The 27,142-nt window shown below is 34.4% G+C and overlaps 3 protein-coding genes across 5 annotated transcripts; all 3 read right to left on the bottom strand.

Annotated features, from left to right (window-relative positions):
• Positions 1 to 628: 628 nt before the first annotated feature.
• On the bottom strand, positions 629 to 5,919 carry LOC132800619 (uncharacterized). Of its 2 annotated transcripts, XM_060814755.1 has the most exons (9): positions 5,208 to 5,919; positions 5,036 to 5,106; positions 4,837 to 4,890; positions 3,371 to 3,513; positions 3,041 to 3,181; positions 2,692 to 2,925; positions 2,074 to 2,133; positions 1,634 to 1,885; positions 629 to 944 (listed from the first exon to the last, which is right to left on the bottom strand). In XM_060814755.1, the coding sequence occupies exons 3-9, from the start codon at positions 4,856 to 4,858 to the stop codon at positions 813 to 815; spliced, it is 984 nt and encodes a 327-aa protein (XP_060670738.1). In that variant the 5' UTR covers positions 4,859 to 4,890; positions 5,036 to 5,106; positions 5,208 to 5,919; the 3' UTR covers positions 629 to 812. The 2 variants fall into 2 exon arrangements, with proteins under 2 accessions (XP_060670738.1, XP_060670739.1); XM_060814756.1 differs by lacking the exon at positions 5,208 to 5,919 and having other exon boundaries at positions 3,041 to 3,170.
• Positions 5,920 to 5,951: 32 nt separating this feature from the next.
• On the bottom strand, positions 5,952 to 9,152 carry LOC132800764 (uncharacterized). The gene has a single exon (XM_060815030.1). It carries the CDS (start codon positions 8,565 to 8,567, stop codon positions 5,952 to 5,954), a length of 2,616 nt encoding a protein of 871 aa, XP_060671013.1. The 5' UTR covers positions 8,568 to 9,152.
• Positions 9,153 to 13,325: 4,173 nt separating this feature from the next.
• Positions 13,326 to 25,632, bottom strand: LOC107419220 (uncharacterized). 2 transcript variants are annotated; one of them, XM_048473721.2, is made up of 20 exons: positions 25,306 to 25,628; positions 25,132 to 25,201; positions 24,384 to 24,426; positions 23,745 to 23,822; positions 23,531 to 23,615; positions 23,323 to 23,405; positions 22,565 to 22,622; positions 21,594 to 21,704; positions 19,847 to 19,904; positions 19,541 to 19,637; positions 19,058 to 19,093; positions 17,905 to 18,041; positions 17,733 to 17,803; positions 17,534 to 17,587; positions 16,068 to 16,210; positions 15,738 to 15,878; positions 15,389 to 15,622; positions 14,771 to 14,830; positions 14,331 to 14,582; positions 13,326 to 13,641 (listed from the first exon to the last, which is right to left on the bottom strand). In XM_048473721.2, the coding sequence occupies exons 1-20, from the start codon at positions 25,451 to 25,453 to the stop codon at positions 13,510 to 13,512; spliced, it is 2,091 nt and encodes a 696-aa protein (XP_048329678.2). In that variant the 5' UTR covers positions 25,454 to 25,628; the 3' UTR covers positions 13,326 to 13,509. The 2 variants fall into 2 exon arrangements, with proteins under 2 accessions (XP_048329678.2, XP_048329679.2); XM_048473722.2 differs by lacking the exon at positions 13,326 to 13,641 and having other exon boundaries at positions 14,420 to 14,582; positions 14,709 to 14,830; positions 25,306 to 25,632.
• Between the last annotated feature and the right edge of the window lie 1,510 nt (positions 25,633 to 27,142).

The following is a 27,142-nucleotide window of genomic DNA, read 5'->3' on the forward strand; positions in this document are numbered from 1 at the left end:
TTAGTAAATTAGTAATACCAATAGTGCGTGTATAATGTGCATGCCTACATATTTTTTAAAAAAATTAATATTTTTCATTTTGATTTCATTTGCATGGAAAAATATGCAATTTGTGGAAGAGAAATGTTTAAAATATGTATTAAGTATATAGCCATAATATACAAGTACCAACAACAAAAAAGGAAAAAAAATAAAAAAAAAGGAAGGTATTTTGAAAAAATTAATAATTTCAATTATTTTTTTCTCTTTTGCAACAACATAAAAAAGTGTATAAAAATAGATTTATTTTTTTTTTATTATTCTTTCAATTATTTACTATTTTTGATCTCTTAAAATACATCAAATGATTAATATTTTATCATATTAAAATACATCAAACTAATTTTAATATATATTAAATATCCATATTTTTCGTTCCATTTACATATTTTTCAGCCGATTTTTCTTTTTTCTTTTTTTTCGCATTTTTAAATAAACAGAATAATTAATACATGCACATAACATTTACATATTTATATGATTCCATATTTAACTAACTATGATATTTGAACATTGTACTGGTGATTAGGTACCGCTGCTGTACTTGATTCTCTACAAAGACATGCAATTAGATTGAACAACCAACAGGGATATAGAAAGTACATTATCTAACACATTATAAGCAAACAATCATGCCTTTCAATAATATTACCCCAAAAAAAAAAAAAAAATCATGCCTTCCAATAATTATATATTAGTATTTGTGAAATCTCTATAAACAAGCGTTTTTGATGTTTGGTTTCTGGATTCATCAACTCCAAAAACTGAATCTGCTACTCAGAATCTGAATCCGTAAATGGCATCTGGTAAGCATCTTTTGGTTCGCGGTCTGTGATGGAAGAAGGACGAGGTTCTTTATTTGACCCGGTTCTTATTCGATCTCTCTTCTGTAGCCTACTTGCATCCTGTAATGATATGCATATGCAACAGGTTACTAACTTTTGAGTATACATCAGAACCATAAAGATAATAAATACTAAAAAAAGAGGTTACAAAAATGATGCTGCTATTTGGGAAGGTTTAGATTTGCAAGGATTACAAATAAGATTGCTGCATTCATGAATTTAGATTTGTGATACAGGATTATCATAGAAAATAGTAGTAATAATAATAATATAATAATAATAATAACAAGGGAAAGAGGATAGCAAATTTGATAAGACATTCAAGAATGTAGCCATACGATAACTTTTGGTTCCTGCGCTTAATCTTAAACATGAATATAACTACCATGTTTTCTGCTCTACCCCATAAATCACCCCAAAAAATTATCTTACTACCCCCTCTAAAATATATTTTTCTACTGAATCAGTCCACTTATTTAATGTTGTTAGCTATAATTCTCACGAAATTAGTCATGCAAAAAAACTGTAGGAGTTGCTTGAGTTGAGCATAGCTACTCCCTAAAACAATCAAATGTTTCATATTTTAATTAAAAATTTCATTTTCAGCAACATCAATTAACAACCTTCTCATAAAACACATCGTGTATCCAAACAAGTGTTGCAAACTTGCAACTTGCAACACAATGGTATGTCATGTATTGAATAACACTGACACTAACAACCATATGCCTGAGGATGACCATACTTACCCCAGTATTGGGTTGACTCTGTGGATTAGATTGAAGAGTTGGTTGACTCCTCCGCAGCCAGATGGCACCAAAAGACATCAATGCTCCCAGAAGCAAGATGGGGCCAATTCTTGGATCTCCAATGTGGTCAGAGATTCTTATCATAATACCATGAAAACGCTGCTTCACTGAAGACAGTGTAGTAATGCTTTGCAAACTTTTGATCCAAATAGGGTCCGCATCCTCAGGAACTAAATCGGGAGTTTTTGTTCTCTACATTAGAAATAGATTGAGAAGGTGAGAGAAGTTATAATCATATCCCGACTGGTTCCTAAAACCATACCAATTTAAAGCCCAGACTAGTGACCGCTAAAGGGACTGAAAAAAGGAAGTACATACAAAAGCAAGCTCCCAAAAACTTGTCTACAAAATATGCACAAGCATTCAAGCAAGTAGTTTACATAATGGGGAAGATCTCTGGAGTCACCATCCTTGATTATTTGAGATATCCATTTAATAATCTGCAGGAAGCAAATAATATAAATACTAATAATAATAATAATAATAAATTTATACAAAATAAAAATAAAAAAGGTGAGGCAGCCCAGCTACACAAGGAAAAGGTGTGGAAAACAATACACTAACCTTCTTGGTTTTTTAGGAAAAACTAATGACGCACTGCGATGAAATTACCTCCCAGTTCCAAAATGTTGGAAATTTTGAAATGTAGCTATAATCTTCTTCCCTATCTTTCCATCTTAAATTTCTAAAATGAATTACGGATTATTTATTGTAATATCCGTTCTCAAAACTAATTATAAATTCAAGATTGCTACTTCCATTACCCAAAGATTAAAATTTTGTTTAAGTTAAAGAACTGTACGTGCAACATTTAAAACATTTGAAATTAATGAGTAGCAGAAAGATATGTAATTATTATAATTCTTGGAAAACAGAGGAAGATCTTTGTATTTCCTAATAAGGATTGTAATTTTAGTTGAGAAGAAATTAGGTAAACACACTATTCAAGGCCGCTAACTAAAGCACTCTGGAATATTAGGAAAAACTCGAGTTTGTACCTCTGGAGATTCAGCTGAACCATTGTACCTTGCCACAAGCTGTGCTGCAGAATCCAGTTCCTGTTCTTGTAATGCATCCCATATGCTGTTTCTTTTTGTCTCAGGCTTCCGATTCTCTTCGGTAGAATTCCTTTTGTAACGCACAATAAATAGTTGAGCTACATCAGTAATATCTCTCCTTGGTCCACAGGTTTCGTAGCTGGTCTCAGAATTGAGATAGAAGAAACAATATCTCTGAAAAATAAAAATTTAACTGGCTCAGAACAAGATACAGTTCAAAGATGCAACAATTTGTTACATAAAGACATTGTTCAATAAGAACAACACGTCACTAACAAAAAAATATCACCTTTTGAGCTTCCCCATCAAGCCAAGCAAATGTCAGTCGTTTAGCTTTGAACACAACCAATGCTGTAGTTACAGATTCATCTCCATCCACTGTACTTGACTCAGTCTTATCTGATAATACTTGTTGGACCCTGCGCATGGTCTATGAACTTATGTAATTCACATCGCTTGCAAAATGAAATTATTATATGAGATGCCATGCGATATTTTTCATTTCACTTGATCTCCAAAGAAATCTTTAGTAAAATTATTCAAGCATAAAAATGCTAAAATTCACAGACTAAATAATAAAGGGTAAAGTCTAAAACATAAGCATAGGAAAGAAGCTTACTTCACGCATTTTATTGAGTTCTGGGCCATGCCTTCCTGCCAGAATAGCACAGTACCAAGTAGTGGTATCATATCCAGCACGAGAATAGCCACGGGCATCACAACCCAATTCCATTGATGTTGTACTCCTTAGTTGAGGAAGCTCTGTGAACATAAGCTTAAATATATGAAAAAGGGCCTCTCCCTCCTTGAACCTAAAAATTTATCTCATAGGACACTTTTCAATCCTTTTGAGCTTCATAATTTAGCAATACTTTATAAGCTAAAGTAAACATGAACAAAAGATCATTTTAAGTCATCAGATGGGAGAACAAACACATGTACCACCAACTGCCACCAGCTCAAATGATTGATTTTGTTGGGAACTACCCACCCATGGAGTTCAGCCATCCTAACAATAAACAAGTTCATTGCAAACGCCCTCTGCACTTTACCATTTGGTATTTTACAGTTTTTACCATTTTGTTTCTAATTAGTGGCACCTAGATACCAAGGAGTGGTAGATGATGCACGGTGGTAAATGATGCATATGAAGCTCTACATCAAATTATATACTAATGTGTATTGAAATGTCAATCTACATCATGTAGCTTAATTTGATAAAATATATATAACATTAGCTTTGTCACCTGGTGGCATCAGCTTGAGTAAAACAGGCCATCTAATTAACATACAATTGTCATCGTAAAAGAGAAATTTGAAAGTTTATATGTCACTTCAGATTTCACTACTAAATGGAAAATGAACAGTAAATTTGACACATGCCTGAAAATGTAAATAGAATAAAAAATAAAGTTCAATCATAGATATAAAAACACACCACTGCTGTAATTGTAATGGGATGTGTACATTAAAATGCATTATAATGTGGATTCTATTATCATGACTAGAAGATCATTTAGAAGTCCATGGATTATTTCTTAGGGCTATTTTTTTCCACAAGATGTATAAAAATGTATCAAAGAAAAAGACTATTCCATTTTTAGGAAGCAGCAAAGAAGGGAGGACTATCTTGATCCTTACTGCTCCTCGTCCTTTTCAATTATCAATGTTGCTAGGAAAAACTTCATCTACTTGGCATCAAAATCTACAATTTCTGGGAACTTTAATTTCTTTTGCAGTCACAATGATAGAAACTTTTATTTATTTAGTTATTTGTGCTCATTGTTAAGTCTTCTTGAAGTTGAGTATCAATTCAAACAGGTATCAAAGCAGAGTTTGGAGGCACAACATATCGATTGAAATAAGTAAAAAGCCAAAACATAGCAGTCAAATTGCTGCATCTATATCATTAAAAATTATTATGTGCCTACAGCATCTGAGAGGAAAGAAATAGCAATAGACAAAGTTACTACAGGTCAGACAATTTCTTAACAAATGCAATGTAATAAAGCAGAATTCAGAAATGATCCGAATACAATTAGATGGAAGCCAAACTATTAAAATGATGGTTAGACAACCGCCTACCTTGTAGCTTATTATGTTCCATAATATTTAGAAACTGTGAATTGTTAACTGCACCTGCAACATAAATCAACAACTTTGCTTATAACAGAGCTTGCACTTTCTTTCTTTTTTTTTCTTTTTTTTTTTTAAATAAGAAATTACTGAACTTTCACCAAATTATTAATTTATTACAGAGGAAATAGTTAACAGAGTTGAGTACCATGGTGAACAAGAGGTTTGACACCTGGATCTTTTAAAATTACTATAGCAGGTGCAGATTCCACCTCAAACCTGTTGTCATTGACAAATTTCCCAATGATCCAATATCAATAGATTTTTTATCCAATATAGAAGAATAGAAAGCTAAAGTAGCATCCTACGAAATGACTCACGCATTAAACCAAACAGAAGATTCCTCTTCTCGCCATAGCACAAATGCAAAAGAAGCATGATCCCAATAATTTTTTACTGATTGGCGTACAAATGGAGAAGCACGCTCCCCTGATTTTGAGAAGAAAATGACTTTAACCTATGACCAAGAAGCATGAAATAATTAAGAATTAAAACTCTACAAGTAACAAACTGAAGAGAAAGAGAGACAACTTTTATGACTACATGCATGTATTTATGTTTTTCTACTAAAATGCATGGTCCATGACTATTACAGTAGGAAAAACGAGAATTTTACAGCAGTGGCAAGTGGCAACTTGAAACAGTATATATATTGCATATGCATGTATATTTATATATGAACGCTTGCTCTGCTAAGCAACATCACTCTCCAACTGAAGAGCAACAGAGCATATGAATAAAATAGTTATGGAAATGTTTTAAGTTTTATCCTTGAATGGAACTTGCGATGCACATCCATCTCTTCTAATATCCGTCTTTTTTCCTCTCTTCCTCATCCCTTTATCTGTAATTTTTACTTCTCCATGTTTTTGCTACTTCAGGTGTAGGTACCCTATCTTTAGTTGAATAATTTACATTATACAAAATTAGTATTTATTTGAATGTCAAATAATTCTAAGACTGAATTTGGTGCTCAAATCAAAGTTGTGGAGAAAGTTGCTAATATTGTGACCATCACCTCCCTCAACAAATGGGGGTCTACTAAATCCTATTATTAATGCCTCTTAGTTTCTCTCAATCATAGCTATTTGAAAACTCTGTTCACACCTGTCCGTCCAACTAAATTCAACATTCTTTCGGGTCAATCTATGAAGCGGCCCGGCAGTCCTTGAAAACCCTTCAATAAAACGACGGTAGTAACCCGCTAATCCAAGAAAACTTCGTACCTCCCTCACAGTGGTAGGGCGCTCCCAACTCAACACTGCCTTTACCTTATCAGGGTCCACATAGATACCTTCTGCCGACACGATATGTCCGAGAAAACCCACTTGATTTAACCAGAATTCACACTTGTCTAATTTAGCATATAGCTGATGCTGCCTTAGAGTTTGGAGCACTCTCTTCAAATGCCTCACGTGCTCTTCTTGGCTCCTTGAATAGATCAGAATGTCATCGATAAATACAATGACAAAATGATCCAAGTACGGACGAAACACCCTATTCATCAAGTCCATGAAAGCTGCTGGGGCGTTGGTGAGTCCGAACGACATCACTAGGAATTCATAATGTCCGTACCTCGTCCTAAAGGCAGTCTTAGGAATGTCCGACTCTCGGATCCTTAACTGATGGTATCCCGACCTCAAGTCGATCTTGGAGAACACCTTGGCACCTTGGAGTTGGTCGAATAGATCATCTATCCTTGGCAACGGATAGCGATTAGGAATGGTGACCTTATTAAGTTGTCGGTAGTCTATACACAGCCTTAGACTACCATCCTTTTTCTTTACAAACAAAACTGGGGCTCCCCACGGCGATATACTTGGTCTAATAAACCCCTTATCTACCAAATCTTGCAACTGGACCTTTAGCTCCCTTAACTCCGCTGGAGCCATCCGATACGGTGGTAGAGAAATAGGCACGGTGCCTGGAATCAATTCAATGGGAAAGTCAACTTCCCTTTCCGGAGGCAATCCTGGTAACTCCTCAGGAAACACGTCCGGGAAATCCCTCACAACGGGCATGTCTTCCAACCTGACCCCACTTACTCGGGTATCTATCACATGAGCCAAATACCCCTGGCAACCTTTATTCAGTAGCTTCTTGGCGGTAAGGGTAGATATCAACCTCGGTAAGGGCCTTCCAACTCCTCCACGGAATACTACTTCTGGCAACCCTGGCCTCCTGAATGTAACTTCCTTGCTGAAACAGTCTACAGATGCATGGTTCCTTGCCAACCAATCCATGCCCAAAATTACATCAAGTCCGGACAGATCCAACAGGATCAAGTCCGCCTCCATCACTTGATCTTCGATGCAGAAGAAACATTCCTTGATTAACTGGCTAGGCCACAAGGATTCTCCTGCAGGAGTGGCTATCTCTACTAGACATTCTAAAGGAGTAGGGGTCATACCGACCCGAGTGACGAATTCCTTGGAGATGAATGAATGTGTTGCTCCCGGGTCTATAAGTACTAATGCATCATTACCAAATATATTCAACGTACCTGCCACGACGTCCGGTGTAGCTAGGGCCTCCTGCTGCGTCATCGCAAACACTCGACCCTGCCCTGTCTGCTGGGGCCTCCGTCCTCTACCCCTGCTCGGTCCAACAGGCTGTGGGACTGATCCCGATGAACCTCCTACTGCATAACTCCCTCGGGAACTCTGACCCCGCGATCCACTGGCCTGATGTGATGGTGGGCTCACCCCTAACACTCCCGCCTCTCCATAAGGGCAATTTCTCTTAATATGTCCCGCCTGTCCACACTGAAAGCACACACCCTCAAACTGGCAAATCCCATGGTGTGCTCTATTGCAACGTCTGCAGAATGGCTTGGGGCTAAACCCAGAGTGCTGATATGAGCTCGTGCCGCCGCTGATGGAATGGCGCGCTGGTTGGGGCATACGATAGCCGCCTCTCCTCTGAAATCTGCCTCGAGGGCTGAACCCACCACTGTCTGAGCCTGAACTATGACTCTTCTTAGATGCCCCCTGTCGAGGTACCCCGCTATACGAACCTTCGAACGGTCTGCGCCTCGAGGGTCTGTGTATCTCCGCCTGTCTCTCTAGCTCGAGCGCTGCATCCCTGGCGGACTGATAGGTGGGGTGTACTGACCCAGAAAGGGTGTAGCCGATGCTCTCGTTCAACCCGTCTATGAACCTCACCTTCTTCGCGTGATCGTCGGGAATCAAGTGCATGCAGAACTCTGACAGCTCCCGGAACCTCCTCTCGTACTCTGTCACCGTCATGTTTCCCTGGCGCAGTCCCTCGAACTCTCTCCTTCTCGCCTCACGGTAGGCAGGAGGACAGAACTCAGTAGAGAAGGCAATCTTGAACTGGTCCCACGTATGCCTTCTGCGGGTCTTCTCCATTTGCCACCACTTCCGGGCGTCTCCCTCTAACATGAACCCAGAAATCCTCACCATATCCTCATCGGGGCACTGCATCCCCTCTTCCAAGATTTTCTCCATGCTGGATAGCCACTTCAAGGCTGCAGCTGGACCTTGGCTTCCGTCGAACTCCACGGCTCCTAAACGTCGAGCCTGATCCACGGATCGGTTACTAGAGCTTGAACCTCCTAAGGCTCTAGTTAGCTGAGAGACCAGATCTCTAAGGCTTGATCGACTCCTGGAACTCTCAGCCGAGCGTTCCCGAGTTCTACGTGTGTCCCGCCGACTCATCGTAGTCGATTACTGAAGAAACAAACAAGAGTTTAGAAACAGGGACACTTAAGCACGATTACAAAAGGAAGGAATTTACGGATGGGCTGTACAGCAATGCACAGTCCCTAAGGATTACAAGAACCTATGCTCTGATACCAACTGTCAGGACCCGTCCAAAGTTCCCCACCGGAACCCTAGACAAGCCCTGATCCCAGGGAAACCCTACCGGACCCTTCTGTGGAAGATCCGGCAGAACCTCCCCTAAGGGATGGACTTACCACAAAATTTCCTGCACTGAAAACACACTTCTATAATTGTTCCCTTATTCCTCCCACAGTACGACGAACTGGTTCCACAAATTTCAGCACTCCAAAATAAAAATACAGTAATCCAGTGCAATACAAATACATAAGTGTCCCATACAGTATACAGAGCTTTATGAAGTACTACAAAATACAGAATACAGCAAAAGTGAACGAAATATTACAACTGCAGTAAAAGAAGAACAAGGTACTGCGCGAACAAATACAGCGAGGAAGATCAAGTCCGCTCCGAGTGAACACCGACAACCTGGTACCTAGAGGAACGGAATTTAAGAGTGTGAGATGCTAATCATCTCAGTGAGCGACCCTACTACTCTACACTATCATACCACGGTAATAGGTATATAAATAATAATTATTTGGAAATAATAATGTCTCTCAAACCCTTACAATTCTCTCAGTTGGAAAGGTTCCCCTTTTAAAACATTTTCACAAAACCCTTTATTCATATTTCCCGAAAACCAAGACATCAATTAAATACCAGAAGCGGTAACAATTATATTTTTAATTCCAATTCAGTTTCCAAACATTTTATTTTTAAAACACAGTTCTGAAAATCATTTGATGCACCCACTATATACCAGTGGCGCCAACAGTACCCAGCGTCCCAAGGTACCGCCAGACAGGAGGTTATAGAAAGAAACCGGCATACGGTCGCGTGGCGTCCCACTGCGCCGCTGCTAACCTGGTGTCCCGGCCAATGGGGGGTGGCCGCCCTCTCCGATGGCATCCACAGGACACCCTCATAATATCAACCGCGCGCTACTCACACCCACCTGCGCGCTAATCATATCCGTGTGCACAATATCCATATCACATATACCATATCACATAATCAGAACACCAGTACGTGCACGGTGCATCTAAAAATCATAAAATCCACAATTTAAATTATAAAACAAATTTCACATTTTTCATAAACATAGCGGGCATAATCCATCCGCTTGAACCGGGAAATTCTCCACAATTTCCTTATAATTAATACCATAAATCCCATGATTTTCAAATCCACCAACTCCCAAATCCATCAATTCAAATATCCACATTTTTTTTCCAAGCATAAATAATTTCTCGAAATATCATAATCAAATCCCATAATATTTTATGGGCATATTTCATAAAAATTGAAATCACCAACATAACCAAATATTTTCCTTGAAATATTTGAAAATCAAATCGTGCCCAATTTACCATTAAAACCACACCAATTTCAAAATCCTCAAAACCATAAAATAATTCCACACGGCATAAATTTGTAGAATTCGCATTTTCTTAAATCCAATAAATTCATAAATAATTCTACAATAAATCCAATAAATATTTGGCACATAGAAATTAAATTCCAAATATTTAATTCACACATAATATATTCATCAATTAAATTCCCCAAAATTAATTTGAAGGTGGGTCACTCACCTTGTGCACGTATCTCAATCAAGATCCTCCGTAGGATTGACTCCGCTACTTGCACGTGCACCTAAAACATCCACAGTACCAAAACCACAAATATTAATATTTTATTCGGGTAATCCCTAAATGGGTACCCGGGGAGCGAACACCAAACGATAACTAAAATTTACGAATTATATACCGAATCGAAGCTCGAGTGATGCTAATCACAGATCCGGTCTTAATTTCCGATGATCGTACCCGACGGGGTCGGAATTTTATCGGGAAGCTTTTCGGGTTTCGGCTTTGCAATTCTCCCAAACCGTCGCGAATTGGTGGAAACGGAAGTCGGATTTGGGTTCAGGAGGTCGAACACTGCGGACTGGAGCTGGCCGGAATTTTCGGGGTACTCGCCGGAACAGTGATTTCCGGCGGCCGCCACGTCACCGGCAACCGTCGCCGGAACAGTAATTTCCGACGGTGGCCGTTTGCTGTGAAATTTTGCAGATTTGTAGATCGTGAGGAGAGCAATCCAACGGGACCGACGGTGAGCAAAACGGAGGTCGGACGGCGGAGAAATCACCGTTTGAAGATTTTTGACCCCTCGCCGGAAAACGCTCCGATCCCGGCGCGTCGGTGGTCCGATGGTCGTGATTTTTGGTGGGTAGGCCGGACTTGAGGAGAGGATCAAGGCTGTCAGGCGCGTGTACTGTTTATAGGCCGGAATAGTGCCGATTCGCGGTGGCCGGCGGTGGAGGGGAAAAATCGCCGCCAAACTTCGGACGTCCGATCCGGGCGCGTCCGGCGGCCGTTCGCCGTGAAATTTGGAGGTTTTGCCGGAAATGAGGTGGGCAAGCTTTCTGTCCGGCGCGTGTACAGTAACTCGGCCGGAACAGTGACAAAATCCGGTGGCCGGCGGTGGCTCTTTCTCTCTCCTCTCTCTCTTTCTCTCTCTTCTCTCTCTTTCTCTCTCTTCCCCGAGTGTTTTAACAAATAAAACCCCTGCATGACACTGTTCATGCCACGTGGACCAATCAGAAACTGACACGTGGCATTTCACTGTTCACCGACCCAAAAAAAATATTAAAATAATACGGTATCCGGTAAACTTCAAACGTCCATAACTTTTTAACCGGATGTCCGATTTAAGCGTGCCGCTAGTCTATGAACTCGTATCGACGAGTACTTTACAACCATACAAGAGTCAACTCATAATTACATCACAAGAAAAAGTCAACTCCCGGCACCTTTTAGACAGTTTACACTTCAACTTGTTTTGCCCATAACTTTCAAACCGTAGCTCCGTTTTCGACGTGCTACTAGTCTACGAACTCAGGGCGTCATGCACTTCGCCACGGTACCCTGGTCAACTCGAAATTCCCACCGAGTCAAAAAGTCAACTTTGACCCCTTCGGTCAACGGTCAACGGTCAACCTCGGTCAACGTGCACGGATTCCGGTGCGATTCGGGACGGGGTGTTACAATTGAAGGTATATATAACCAAGAAACCTACATTAACATGTATAACCTTATAAACAAGTTTTGACAATTTTAAATTTATATAAACATTAATTCAAAAATCAAACTATCTCTTTTCTTTCTTTATCTTTTAAAATACTTTTACTTTGAATTTTAAAGTTCTAATTTTGAAATAGTTTTATAAAAATGGTTTGAAACAAAAATTTTGGAAATTATAAAAATTTGGGACATTTATACTTTACAAACATGTTTTGACTATTTAAAATTTGCATAAACATTAATTTCAAGAGTCTAATTACCTTTACTTGATTTAAAAATCCTTCATGCTATAGGCACCAAATTATTTACAAACACATTTACAAAATGACATACTTTTGCTTGATCAGTATGCTAGTTTATCAAATGTTCACTAAATTTATATACACAATGATGTGATAGCATTTAATTTTTTTTTTTTTAATTCACTTATCCATTTAAGGTTTACTTTTTTATATTTAGACTATATAAATATGATAATCAATAATATTTTAATATATTTTATCTGGTAAATAAATTTAATAAACATTTTGTTACCTATAGCATTATTATTACTCAATTTAAAACACTCTGTGCTATAGGTACTAAAGTTTTTACTAAACACATTTACAAAATGACATGCTATTATATATTATCAATAAAATATTAATATAACATAAATATAGATAAGTAAATAGAAAACAAATCCGATTAAATTTTAATACTTGATTGACTACATTATTTGATTAACAAATTTGATAAATATTGACATTATTGTGAATTGAAAAAAGCATTTGGACTTAAAAAATAAAATAAAAAATCTTACATGCAATTGTTGGACAGAAAAATCTAATCAAACGAACCTCATGTAAATAATGTTGTAGGACCTACACTTCATGTTTATATCATGAGTGTTGATTAGATACGCGATATTTGGCCTAATTAGTAAATTAGTAATACCAATAGTGCGTGTATAATGTGCATGCCTACATATTTTTTAAAAAAATTAATATTTTTCATTTTGATTTCATTTGCATGGAAAAATATGCAATTTGTGGAAGAGAAATGTTTAAAATATGTATTAAGTATATAGCCATAATATACAAGTACCAACAACAAAAAAGGAAAAAAAATAAAAAAAAAGGAAGGTATTTTGAAAAAATTAATAATTTCAATTATTTTTTTCTCTTTTGCAACAACATAAAAAAGTGTATAAAAATAGATTTATTTTTTTTTTATTATTCTTTCAATTATTTACTATTTTTGATCTCTTAAAATACATCAAATGATTAATATTTTATCATATTAAAATACATCAAACTAATTTTAATATATATTAAATATCCATATTTTTCGTTCCATTTACATATTTTTCAGCCGATTTTTCTTTTTTCTTTTTTTTCGCATTTTTAAATAAACAGAATAATTAATACATGCACATAACATTTACATATTTATATGATTCCATATTTAACTAACTATGATATTTGAACATTGTACTGGTGATTAGGTACCGCTGCTGTACTTGATTCTCTACAAAGACATGCAATTAGATTGAACAACCAACAGGGATATAGAAAGTACATTATCTAACACATTATAAGCAAACAATCATGCCTTTCAATAATATTACCCCAAAAAAAAAAAAAAAATCATGCCTTCCAATAATTATATATTAGTATTTGTGAAATCTCTATAAACAAGCGTTTTTGATGTTTGGTTTCTGGATTCATCAACTCCAAAAACTGAATCTGCTACTCAGAATCTGAATCCGTAAATGGCATCTGGTAAGCATCTTTTGGTTCGCGGTCTGTGATGGAAGAAGGACGAGGTTCTTTATTTGACCCGGTTCTTATTCGATCTCTCTTCTGTAGCCTACTTGCATCCTGTAATGATATGCATATGCAACAGGTTACTAACTTTTGAGTATACATCAGAACCATAAAGATAATAAATACTAAAAAAAGAGGTTACAAAAATGATGCTGCTATTTGGGAAGGTTTAGATTTGCAAGGATTACAAATAAGATTGCTGCATTCATGAATTTAGATTTGTGATACAGGATTATCATAGAAAATAGTAGTAATAATAATAATATAATAATAATAATAACAAGGGAAAGAGGATAGCAAATTTGATAAGACATTCAAGAATGTAGCCATACGATAACTTTTGGTTCCTGCGCTTAATCTTAAACATGAATATAACTACCATGTTTTCTGCTCTACCCCATAAATCACCCCAAAAAATTATCTTACTACCCCCTCTAAAATATATTTTTCTACTGAATCAGTCCACTTATTTAATGTTGTTAGCTATAATTCTCACGAAATTAGTCATGCAAAAAAACTGTAGGAGTTGCTTGAGTTGAGCATAGCTACTCCCTAAAACAATCAAATGTTTCATATTTTAATTAAAAATTTCATTTTCAGCAACATCAATTAACAACCTTCTCATAAAACACATCGTGTATCCAAACAAGTGTTGCAAACTTGCAACTTGCAACACAATGGTATGTCATGTATTGAATAACACTGACACTAACAACCATATGCCTGAGGATGACCATACTTACCCCAGTATTGGGTTGACTCTGTGGATTAGATTGAAGAGTTGGTTGACTCCTCCGCAGCCAGATGGCACCAAAAGACATCAATGCTCCCAGAAGCAAGATGGGGCCAATTCTTGGATCTCCAATGTGGTCAGAGATTCTTATCATAATACCATGAAAACGCTGCTTCACTGAAGACAGTGTAGTAATGCTTTGCAAACTTTTGATCCAAATAGGGTCCGCATCCTCAGGAACTAAATCGGGAGTTTTTGTTCTCTACATTAGAAATAGATTGAGAAGGTGAGAGAAGTTATAATCATATCCCGACTGGTTCCTAAAACCATACCAATTTAAAGCCCAGACTAGTGACCGCTAAAGGGACTGAAAAAAGGAAGTACATACAAAAGCAAGCTCCCAAAAACTTGTCTACAAAATATGCACAAGCATTCAAGCAAGTAGTTTACATAATGGGGAAGATCTCTGGAGTCACCATCCTTGATTATTTGAGATATCCATTTAATAATCTGCAGGAAGCAAATAATATAAATACTAATAATAATAATAATAATAAATTTATACAAAATAAAAATAAAAAAGGTGAGGCAGCCCAGCTACACAAGGAAAAGGTGTGGAAAACAATACACTAACCTTCTTGGTTTTTTAGGAAAAACTAATGACGCACTGCGATGAAATTACCTCCCAGTTCCAAAATGTTGGAAATTTTGAAATGTAGCTATAATCTTCTTCCCTATCTTTCCATCTTAAATTTCTAAAATGAATTACGGATTATTTATTGTAATATCCGTTCTCAAAACTAATTATAAATTCAAGATTGCTACTTCCATTACCCAAAGATTAAAATTTTGTTTAAGTTAAAGAACTGTACGTGCAACATTTAAAACATTTGAAATTAATGAGTAGCAGAAAGATATGTAATTATTATAATTCTTGGAAAACAGAGGAAGATCTTTGTATTTCCTAATAAGGATTGTAATTTTAGTTGAGAAGAAATTTGGTAAACACACTATTCAAGGCCGCTAACTAAAGCACTCTGGAATATTAGGAAAAACTCGAGTTTGTACCTCTGGAGATTCAGCTGAACCATTGTACCTTGCCACAAGCTGTGCTGCAGAATCCAGTTCCTGTTCTTGTAATGCATCCCATATGCTGTTTCTTTTTGTCTCAGGCTTCCGATTCTCTTCGGTAGAATTCCTTTTGTAACGCACAATAAATAGTTGAGCTACATCAGTAATATCTCTCCTTGGTCCACAGGTTTCGTAGCTGGTCTCAGAATTGAGATAGAAGAAACAATATCTCTGAAAAATAAAAATTTAACTGGCTCAGAACAAGATACAGTTCAAAGATGCAACAATTTGTTACATAAAGACATTGTTCAATAAGAACAACACGTCACTAACAAAAAAATATCACCTTTTGAGCTTCCCCATCAAGCCAAGCAAATGTCAGTCGTTTAGCTTTGAACACAACCAATGCTGTAGTTACAGATTCATCTCCATCCACTGTACTTGACTCAGTCTTATCTGATAATACTTGTTGGACCCTGCGCATGGTCTATGAACTTATGTAATTCACATCGCTTGCAAAATGAAATTATTATATGAGATGCCATGCGATATTTTTCATTTCACTTGATCTCCAAAGAAATCTTTAGTAAAATTATTCAAGCATAAAAATGCTAAAATTCACAGACTAAATAATAAAGGGTAAAGTCTAAAACATAAGCATAGGAAAGAAGCTTACTTCACGCATTTTATTGAGTTCTGGGCCATGCCTTCCTGCCAGAATAGCACAGTACCAAGTAGTGGTATCATATCCAGCACGAGAATAGCCACGGGCATCACAACCCAATTCCATTGATGTTGTACTCCTTAGTTGAGGAAGCTCTGTGAACATAAGCTTAAATATATGAAAAAGGGCCTCTCCCTCCTTGAACCTAAAAATTTATCTCATAGGACACTTTTCAATCCTTTTGAGCTTCATAATTTAGCAATACTTTATAAGCTAAAGTAAACATGAACAAAAGATCATTTTAAGTCATCAGATGGGAGAACAAACACATGTACCACCAACTGCCACCAGCTCAAATGATTGATTTTGTTGGGAACTACCCACCCATGGAGTTCAGCCATCCTAACAATAAACAAGTTCATTGCAAACGCCCTCTGCACTTTACCATTTGGTATTTTACAGTTTTTACCATTTTGTTTCTAATTAGTGGCACCTAGATACCAAGGAGTGGTAGATGATGCACGGTGGTAAATGATGCATATGAAGCTCTACATCAAATTATATACTAATGTGTATTGAAATGTCAATCTACATCATGTAGCTTAATTTGATAAAATATATATAACATTAGCTTTGTCACCTGGTGGCATCAGCTTGAGTAAAACAGGCCATCTAATTAACATACAATTGTCATCGTAAAAGAGAAATTTGAAAGTTTATATGTCACTTCAGATTTCACTACTAAATGGAAAATGAACAGTAAATTTGACACATGCCTGAAAATGTAAATAGAATAAAAAATAAAGTTCAATCATAGATATAAAAACACACCACTGCTGTAATTGTAATGGGATGTGTACATTAAAATGCATTATAATGTGGATTCTATTATCATGACTAGAAGATCATTTAGAAGTCCATGGATTATTTCTTAGGGCTATTTTTTTCCACAAGATGTATAAAAATGTATCAAAGAAAAAGACTATTCCATTTTTAGGAAGCAGCAAAGAAGGGAGGACTATCTTGATCCTTACTGCTCCTCGTCCTTTTCAATTATCAATGTTGCTAGGAAAAACTTCATCTACTTGGCATCAAAATCTACAATTTCTGGGAACTTTAATTTCTTTTGCAGTCACAATGATAGAAACTTTTATTTATTTAGTTATTTGTGCTCATTGTTAAGTCTTCTTGAAGTTGAGTATCAATTCAAACAGGTATCAAAGCAGAGTTTGGAGGCACAACATATCGATTGAAATAAGTAAAAAGCCAAAACATAGCAGTCAAATTGCTGCATCTATATCATTAAAAATTATTATGTGCCTACAGCATCTGAGAGGAAAGAAATAGCAATAGACAAAGTTACTACAGGTCAGACAATTTCTTAACAAATGCAATGTAATAAAGCAGAATTCAGAAATGATCCGAATACAATTAGATGGAAGCCAAACTATTAAAATGATGGTTAGACAACCGCCTACCTTGTAGCTTATTATGTTCCATAATATTTAGAAACTGTGAATTGTTAACTGCACCTGCAACATAAATCAACAACTTTGCTTATAACAGAGCTTGCACTTTCTTTCTTTTTTTTTCTTTTTTTTTTTTAAATAAGAAATTACTGAACTTTCACCAAATTATTAATTTATTACAGAGGAAATAGTTAACAGAGTTGAGTACCATGGTGAACAAGAGGTTTGACACCTGGATCTTTTAAAATTACTATAGCAGGTGCAGATTCCACCTCAAACCTGTTGTCATTGACAAATTTCCCAATGATCCAATATCAATAGATTTTTTATCCAATATAGAAGAATAGAAAGCTAAAGTAGCATCCTACGAAATGACTCACGCATTAAACCAAACAGAAGATTCCTCTTCTCGCCATAGCACAAATGCAAAAGAAGCATGATCCCAATAATTTTTTACTGATTGGCGTACAAATGGAGAAGCACGCTCCCCTGATTTTGAGAAGAAAATGACTTTAACCTATGACCAAGAAGCATGAAATAATTAAGAATTAAAACTCTACAAGTAACAAACTGAAGAGAAAGAGAGACAACTTTTATGACTACATGCATGTATTTATGTTTTTCTACTAAAATGCATGGTCCATGACTATTACAGTAGGAAAAACGAGAATTTTACAGCAGTGGCAAGTGGCAACTTGAAACAGTATATATATTGCATATGCATGTATATTTATATATGAACGCTTGCTCTGCTAAGCAACATCACTCTCCAACTGAAGAGCAACAGAGCATATGAATAAAATAGTTATGGAAATGTTTTAAGTTTTATCCTTGAATGGAACTTGCGATGCACATCCATCTCTTCTAATATCCGTCTTTTTTCCTCTCTTCCTCATCCCTTTATCTGTAATTTTTACTTCTCCATGTTTTTGCTACTTCAGGTGTAGGTACCCTATCTTTAGTTGAATAATTTACATTATACAAAATTAGTATTTATTTGAATGTCAAATAATTCTAAGACTGAATTTGGTGCTCAAATCAAAGTTGTGGAGAAAGTTGCTAATATTGTGACCATCACCTCCCTCAACAAATGGGGGTCTACTAAATCCTATTATTAATGCCTCTTAGTTTCTCTCAATCATAGCTATTAGTATTGTACAATACACGATACGTATCGTCTCAAATCAAAATAACATACCACATGCCATATCGGAAATTTCACTGTATCGAAATGATACAGGAACGTTATGCTTCCGACATCACCGATGCACGAAACAGATGATATATTTCTATGATATGTTAAGAACTTTTTAAATATTATATATATATATATATAAATATATTATGTTTTAATTTAACGATACACGATACGTTACAATACACGATACACTTTTTTATCAAAACGATACACATTTTGACAACCATACTCTCAATGTCAAATGCATATGTATTAGAAGATTCCAAGAACAAGAACTAAAATGCATCATATGAATCTATAGAAATATAAGTGATAAATTGAAACTCAGATTGTACCTTATGAGGGCTGGCTTTAGCCAGAAAGTTTGGTCCCTGAAGTGAAAGTATGAATCATATATATTTGAGGTAGGCTAAGATATAAATTAAAGAAAGAGAAAACAAAAGCAAAAGCGGTAAGATAATACTAATATATGAGTTTAACAAAGATCGAAAACACAATTACAAAATAAATGAAAAAACCTTCTGACGATGCACTAACAGAATCTCAATTAGAATAAGTATTATATTTTTCTGACAAATTGGGCCACTTGGGGTTTTCTGACCTTCCCCTTCATTTAGTTTTCCCAGAAGGATTTTTTATTTTTTTTAAGGAACAGGTGTGTTAAAGAAATGAAGTCTCAGACCTTCCCCTATAAGGAAATTTACACTTTTTTCTTTTCTTTTCTTTTTTTTTTTTTTTTTTTTTTTTTTTTTTTTTTTTGGTGGGGGGTGCAGGTATCTCAAAGAAGAATGAAGAGAAAATAAGATAAAATAAATTACCAATGATTCTTTTGTGTAGTAAAAAATTCGAGGTAAACTGAGTATAGTCGTTGCAAACCAATCTGTAATTGCATCAACTGAGAGCTCTCCATTATACCTAACACAAAGAACCAAATTAGAAGCTCCCTCTCCTTCACTAGGGAAACATGACTTCTTGAAGCTTACCAAGCAAGGTAAAGAAAAACGCAACTTGCGACTATATGAAGCCAATAATAAAAAATCTTTGAAATTCCATAGCATTACTCAAGTTCTATAAAATTAAATTTCCACCGCTTTGAATATGCAATATAAACCTGAGATACTCACCTAATAAGACAATCAGCGTTTTTACACCCTGGGGGAAAAGCAACAAGAGAGGGAATGCCTGTACACGCTTAAATGCAATTAGACACAATAAAAAAGAAGGGGTGCTTGTGTACAATAAGATTCAGTGTTTAAGACACAATAGTTAAAGGTATGTGAAGTAATGGATACACACACACTACAAAGAAAAGTAAATTTCTTTTTTAATTATTAAAAAAGGGAAAAAAAAAAAAAAAAAAGAAAAGAAAAAAAGGACATTTCATCCCTGAAAATCCACCATCATGCCTACAATAATCTACTAGTTTTGCAGCCCCTTAATCCTGGAACAATAGTTATAATGCTCATGGATAGGAAATGTGATAATTACAAATTAGAAAAGAACCAATTGAACAATAACATTAAAGTTTTTAACCAATATATGATAATTTGTTAGGTGTGAGAAGTTTCTAAAAAGTATCACAGGATCAAAAAAAGTGCAAGAACAGACAAGATTTAAAACCTGAAGAGATGTATAAAGTGTTCAAAACACACTCCAACTAAGATGCTTTTCAAAAGGTTAATTTCTAAGGAAGGGTATATGGCATGCGGATGAATAAAGTGGTGAAGGGCATTCTTGTTAAAAAACGAACAATTCATGATACGAAACGTCCGATTTGTATCGAGATGGATGTCAAGCGATACAAATCGTTTGTTTGAATCGATTTGCAGGTGAATCGTACGATTCAATTGAATAGCCGATTCACCGATTTCAAACCTTCTGATCTTGTTGCCTGCTCTTCAATTGATTTTAATCCTCTAATTGCAAAATGCTTTAGAAGTCTATTGGAGAAGTGGAGAAGAAGACGATGATGATCTACTAAATAAGTGGTGAAGATGGAGAAGATGATGATTTATTGAAAAAATGGAGAAGAAAACGATGCCCTCGAGTCTAGAGAAGTGGAGAAGAAGACGAAGATGATAATGGTAGAGATGAAAGAAATTTATTATTATTTTATTTATTTATTTATTTATTTAAATTTCATTGGTCAAAGAGAAAAAATAAAATAACATTGATTATTATTATTATACACTTCTCAAGTCGATAATGGTAGAGATGAAAGAAATTTTATTATTATTTTATTTCTTTTCTTTTTAATTTTAATTAGTTAAAGAGAACAAACAATAAATTTATAACATAGGATTTCTTTCAAGACCCACGTGCAAGTGGAATAAAAATCTTTATTTTATTATTTACTAAGATGTGATATATTCTTTCAAGACCCACGTGCAAATGCAATAAAAATCCTTTTTATTATTTTAAATAAATAATAAAATAAGATGTGATATGCAATGTAACTATATATATAATATAAGATGTGATATGCAACAGTAAAGTGACGATACATTGTGCCGATTCAAAATTCTTGAGTGTATCTTACGATACACGTTTCACAATTTTAACAAAACGATTCACGTTTCGATTCACGATTTGACAACATTAGTGAAGGGTAAGCAGCATGCTAGAAGTAAGCAAGAGATAAAGAGACGAGTTCTTAGTGCGGTACAGAAGTGTCTATATTAATCATGATAGAACTTGAAGCAATTTTATGACTACTATTATCATACAGTTTTCAAGTATGATGTTCTGCACCTACTACGCCCCATGACTTTCATTTTACAGGAGAAAGATTCCAAGACATTACAGCTGAGCGAGAAGACAAGCTTCCCTTAGTGGTAGTCTGTAAAGATACTAAGTTAGCGTTTAACTTACCATTTCTGAAGAAAGGATGCCCTGATGGTTTCTTCTCAGCAAGGTATGCCACAAGTTGAAGATCTCCAAGTTCCACTGAAGCAGTATTTGCAACTCCCTCCAACAAAGCAGCTTAAAAGAGTGAAAAAGAAAGCATAATTAATGAACATATTCCTCAAGCAACAATCGTGCTTCAGATCAGAATTAAAGACTATCATATAGATGACTATCATACTTAAGCAGAAATGCATTCCCATTTCAACTATTTCTAGATATGACTTTTTCATCCTCTCTTATAAACAAAAACTAAGAATGACAAACTTGGAATGTGAAGCAACTTTAATAGTAAAATCAATTTTTCATCAAAATCTACGTACCTCACTGATGATTTGACCCATGTCCTATATAGAATTCCCCATAAATTCTTTTACTATGTTCCAACTTTTGTTTAGATTACTATAATATCTCAATATATTTAAAAATTAGGAGTAATAAATAGTATATAATTATTGGAGGCATCACATAAAACAGCTTCATTGCAAGTATGAATAATTTGAGAATAGATGCAAATGAAAGCACCACATATACTATATATAAAACACTAACATTATAACACTAAAACTAGGGGAAAAAACATTTCACTACAAAACGATATATATAAGAATTAACAGATTAAAAATACTATATTAAAATTAAACTTTTGAAATTAGAACAGAAAGAGATAGAAAGCAGAGACTGGTCGATAATGAATGCAAATTATAATTTAGAACAGATGCCCATGATTAATTATAACATTCAATACTTGAAAGAAACTTTTTTTCTGCCAAAAAAGGATATGCCCCTGGAAGAAGTGGAAAGCAAAATGGTTGAGAAGGGTAGCTAATACCAAACTTTGTGAACAAAACTTGACCATGTCAAATATTAGATACTAAGAATTTAATCTTTCTAGATGTAAATAAGGAAAACAAACTGACACTAGCATATGAACATACCATTTCTTTTCCAGACATCAGAAAATTGAGCAGAGCGCTTGCTTCCAGATGAGTACAACTGATCCAAATTTCATTTAATACACAGTCAATGAGTAAAAAACAGGAAGAACTAAAATAAACTCGAATTACAGAATAACATAATATGAAAAACAACAAAAAACTCCTATTTGAAATAAGATCTGAACCATATACTTCAAAAGACAGCAGTATCATACAAATTCTAGCCAAAAGTAGGTGATGACACAATATTTTGTTTTACCTTCAGCAACTGAAAGATGAACATAGACAATAGAGTTAACCTTAAATAAAATAAAACATTAAAATAAAAATAAAAACCATATCATTTAGAAGTAAGTATCATTTCACAACATAAATACCAAAAATTATAAATCAAATTGACATAGTTTCCCACACTTTTAATACTAAGAACTGAAAATACCAACATATTGGATAGAACACAGGGATACTGGACATTTAATGTAAAGTCATATCTTTACAGAATCCAAGATTTTCAAATACAGATCAAAACTAGTTTCCAACTAAGGTCCATTTCTACAGAGAAAAATTATTATAAATTTTATGCATTTGAACCCAGCTGCTGAAAAATTAAACATAACATGCCATGCTTCATAAAGAACAGATATGAAAATCTGGCTTCACCGAATAAACCTTTGTTGGGGATTAGGATGAAAATGAGGAAAAGAAACTAAAAGCATTATATTCATGACATGGCAGCATGTTTCAGGAAGTTAATGGACCTGAATTAGCCATGGCTTAGTATCCTGAAACATGGCTTTAAAATCCTCAGAGGTAATGACATTAAGACTGTGATCTCCGGTATCTGAAAGCCAAGGATGCACACGCGTCAGACTTGAAAATTGTTGATGCAACAATATGATAATCAATCTTACCATAGAAAGCAATGCTAGTGTAAAGCAATTACAAGTGACAACCATATCAACTAACCAGGAATAGAAGAATCTAGTAATGGAAGGTCCATTTTTGAAAAACTTTGGCCCGTATACTGTTGGTTGGCCTTGTCAAGCACATGCTACAATGAAGAAATCAAACAATCAATAACAGTGTAGAGCTCGCACATATTAGAGAAAAAAAGAGGGTGGTGCTACATACTACAAAAAATAGAACTCCCATATTAAACATCTGGAAGTAAACAACTCACTGATTGCTCATCGAGACCAAATAAATCATAGTTCCTTTTCCATAATGGATTTGTCAGCAATTCATAAGCATACTGGATCTGCAAATCATCCCCATGCATTATGAAAATAACAGTATCAGAGAGAGAATTAAACACCAGGCTGGGAAATAGTACAACAATTTTGATATCGTTGCAACTTTGCTTCATTAAGTTCAAGTATCTATTACAAAAATCCTAATTAAAACCATTATTCTTCGTCTCTTTTCCTTTTAATAAAAGGAATTTTATATTATTTTCAAAAGAATTTTCCCCATTAACAATAAGTAGAAAACCCCTACGGCTTACTCCGCATCTAGACAAAATCATATTTTTGGGTTTATATGTTAGTCCTTGGAGATAAAGCTCATAGACACTTCAAAAACATATGGTTAACATGTAAACAGTTTGATAAACCAGCCTTCAAATGTGCCCTTTCTCACTGTATGATATGTGTCAAATTCAATAGAGTTAAAACGAATTACAGCTCAGAATCCATTGAGGACACTCTAATGAATCACCCCTTTATTTGACACTCTTATAGTGTTTTTACCTTCAGTTCAGCCCACATGCAAGATAATAACAATAAATAAACCCCAGAACACAAAGAAATCATTTACATACCTTTAATAAATCAATAGTAATAGGAACATCCACCTCTGAATTCCTGAAAGATCAAATTTCCTGGTTAAATTACAAAATTAAATGGCATGCTTATAAACACTCAAAAAGATGTCAACAAGAGTCATTAATTCCCTTCCAACCTTTTGAGAGAGACAACTTCCATATCAATTTGAAAAAAGTAAGTAAACATTATTCACAAAACTTCTAGTGACACAATCAAATGAAAATTTAGAATTCAAGGCAATATGCTACTGCCTAATAGCTTTACTCCCTTCTTCCTCTCATGATTAAATAGATGCCTTCCTGATAGCTTATAGGTTTGAAAATTTCTTTAATGTTTAAAACATTGTACACCTACATTCATCTTCAGGTTTGGAACTCTGTAAAAGTAAAACTTCCATAAACTCTATTCTGAGACAAAAAAAAATTCACAGAAGGGAAGGGAAGGAAAGGAACTTCACAAATTAATGGAGCAAAATTTAGCATAAAAGACTTTCCCCCCTTTGAATTCTATGATTAAGCAGAAAGTGCATTAAAGTTGCCGTAATTTATGCTTGATTTTGTATATGTCCCACTAAGTGAAATATATATAATTGCGCTGAATCCCATCATTAGTAAAACAAATATTTCAAAAAAAAAAAAAAAACATTTTAACATATCGGTGTTTGTTACAAAAATACCCAATTGGCAAAAAGTTCATACATGATGAAATATGCAATGAAGAATTAAAAAAAAATAAAAAAAATACCACTTCGACGAAAGTTCTTTGTACGCTTCATTCACTTCTTCTATAGAAGAATACCTCTTTATACCCAGAACTGCAAAGCACAAACCAAACAAAACATTATTAGAACATCACCCACACAGAAAGAAATTAGAGAGAGAGAGAGAGAGAGCTTTTGAGTGTAATGGAAAAACAAACCGTCGTAGTAAGAGGGAGGAAAAGATTTGGGAATAAGAACAAGCTGGAAGAAAAGGGCTCCGAAGAATAGAAGCAGAGGCAGTGAGTAAGCTTTGATGGTCGACACCATTGACGGCCTCGCCGCGGACCCAGAAGCAGTCCTGGCCATGCCGAGTAAAAGAGAGAGTGAGAGTGGCAAACAAACACGGCCTTTAAGAACAAACCTTTCTTTTTTGAGGTCTTTGGATTCGGTTTCGTAATACGGGATTTCCAGAAATCAGCGTACTACAAAAGGACATTCCAAAGGCCTATTTGGCAGTTCAATGAAATTTGAAAAACAATTTTTTTAATTTTTAATTTTTTATTGTTATTGAATTTGAAGAAATATGATAATATTCCGAAATAAAAGTGGCTTTGATTAATAATAAAGAAAGAAAAAGTGTAAAAAGTAAATATTTTGTCGATAAATTCGAGGTTTTGATTTCTTCAAAACTAAACAAGGAATATTGTTTTCACTTTTTTTCACTTTCTTTTTTATTATTGTGAGGAAGGGAAAAAAAGAAGGGCCTTATCAAAGAAATTGAGATATGTTGTGATGATTACCATGTTGAAGTTTCTCATGAGTAGGAGCCATCAAATAGTTTGACCCTTTTATTGGTTTTTGGGTTTATTGTGTTTAATTTTGGACTTTTCCTTTTTTAATGGAAATATATTGTATTGAAAATTTTAATTTAAAAATTTATAATTGTAAATATAAAATGATATGGTAAAATATTAATTGTTTATAATTTTTTTTTTCGAATTTTGAAGATTGATTTTTTCAAAAATTCTATTTATCAGCTTAGTTTTTATTTTTTAATTTTTAGCTAACATGTTTATTTAATTGACAATTATCATGAGCACATTAGATGATTACTCTTAATGATAAATAATAATATACTAATTTTAAATTCATCTCATTTGCAATCTTTTTTTTGTTTTTTACAAGAATTTTAATCTTCTAACTTTAATGTTCCAGTTAGATTTCCTTCATTGGTCATTACCATTCTTGTTTAAATTCCAATTTTATTTCAAGTTCATTGTGATTTTAAATATCGTTTCAGTTTTATTCAAAAAAAATAAAACAAAATTATAATTTTCCATTAAATTTAGAGTTTTTTTTTTTTTTTTGGTGAATAAATTTAGAGTTCTTTTACATTCTATATATAAGTGACATAAATAATTATAGCAATGGGATGCCATTGCTTGGAGACGCTCTTAATATAAATTATATAGGTTGGCATTCTCTTCTATTTAATGACTCGAATGGAAAATGTTCAATTTTTGCAATGCTAAAATAGTTACCCATAATTTTAATTGAATTAAATTTATTATTTCGTTTTTATATTAATAAAGGTGAATCCTATTTTGTTTTTTTTTTTTAATTAATAAAAATGGGATTTAGATCTTCAGTGTCCTTTTATATATCCTTATTTTTGTTCCCACTTGTTGGAATTTGACATATCATTTAAAATTTCATATTATTTTTATCCCCCATTTCTTTCTTTTACACTATATTTGGATTGATGGAATAAAAAAAAATATAAAAAAATAAAAGATTTAAAGACACATTTAAAAAGTGTCAAAATTTATAAAAAAATTGATTTTTGAAATTTAATTTTGAAAATGTCAAAGTTTATAAAAAATTAATTTTTAAAATTTAATTTTCAGAAAATTAATTTATTGGGAATTGAATTTTATTTTGTTATATTTGATGAATAATAAAAAAGTTGAAACTTATAAATAATTAAATCAATATTATATAATAATTAAAAACAAATTTGTATTTTAAAAAAATCTTAAAATTCTTTTTTTTAGG

Source organism: Ziziphus jujuba, chromosome 2 (genome assembly GCF_031755915.1).
Source record: "Ziziphus jujuba cultivar Dongzao chromosome 2, ASM3175591v1".
Classification (NCBI taxonomy): Eukaryota; Viridiplantae; Streptophyta; class Magnoliopsida; order Rosales; family Rhamnaceae; genus Ziziphus; species Ziziphus jujuba.

Excerpts from the sequence above, each read along its gene's own strand:
- LOC132800619 (XM_060814755.1), bottom strand. The coding sequence starts at position 4,858 with ATGGAACATAATAAGCTACAAG. Across the intron at positions 2,926-3,040 it reads TTGATGGGGAAGCTCAAAAG|AGATATTGTTTCTTCTATCT; the intron begins GTGATATTTTTT and ends TTTATTTTTCAG. Across the intron at positions 1,886-2,073 it reads CCAGAGATCTTCCCCATTAT|AGAACAAAAACTCCCGATTT; the intron begins GTAAACTACTTG and ends TTTCTAATGTAG.
- LOC132800764 (XM_060815030.1), bottom strand. The coding sequence starts at position 8,567 with ATGAGTCGGCGGGACACACGTAGAACTCGGGAACGCTCGGCTGAGAGT.
- LOC107419220 (XM_048473721.2), bottom strand. The coding sequence starts at position 25,453 with ATGGCCAGGACTGCTTCTGGGTCCGCGGCGAGGCCGTCAATGGTGTCG. Across the intron at positions 23,406-23,530 it reads ACTAGATTCTTCTATTCCTG|ATACCGGAGATCACAGTCTT; the intron begins GTTAGTTGATAT and ends CTTGGCTTTCAG. Across the intron at positions 14,583-14,770 it reads CCAGAGATCTTCCCCATTAT|AGAACAAAAACTCCCGATTT; the intron begins GTAAACTACTTG and ends TTTCTAATGTAG.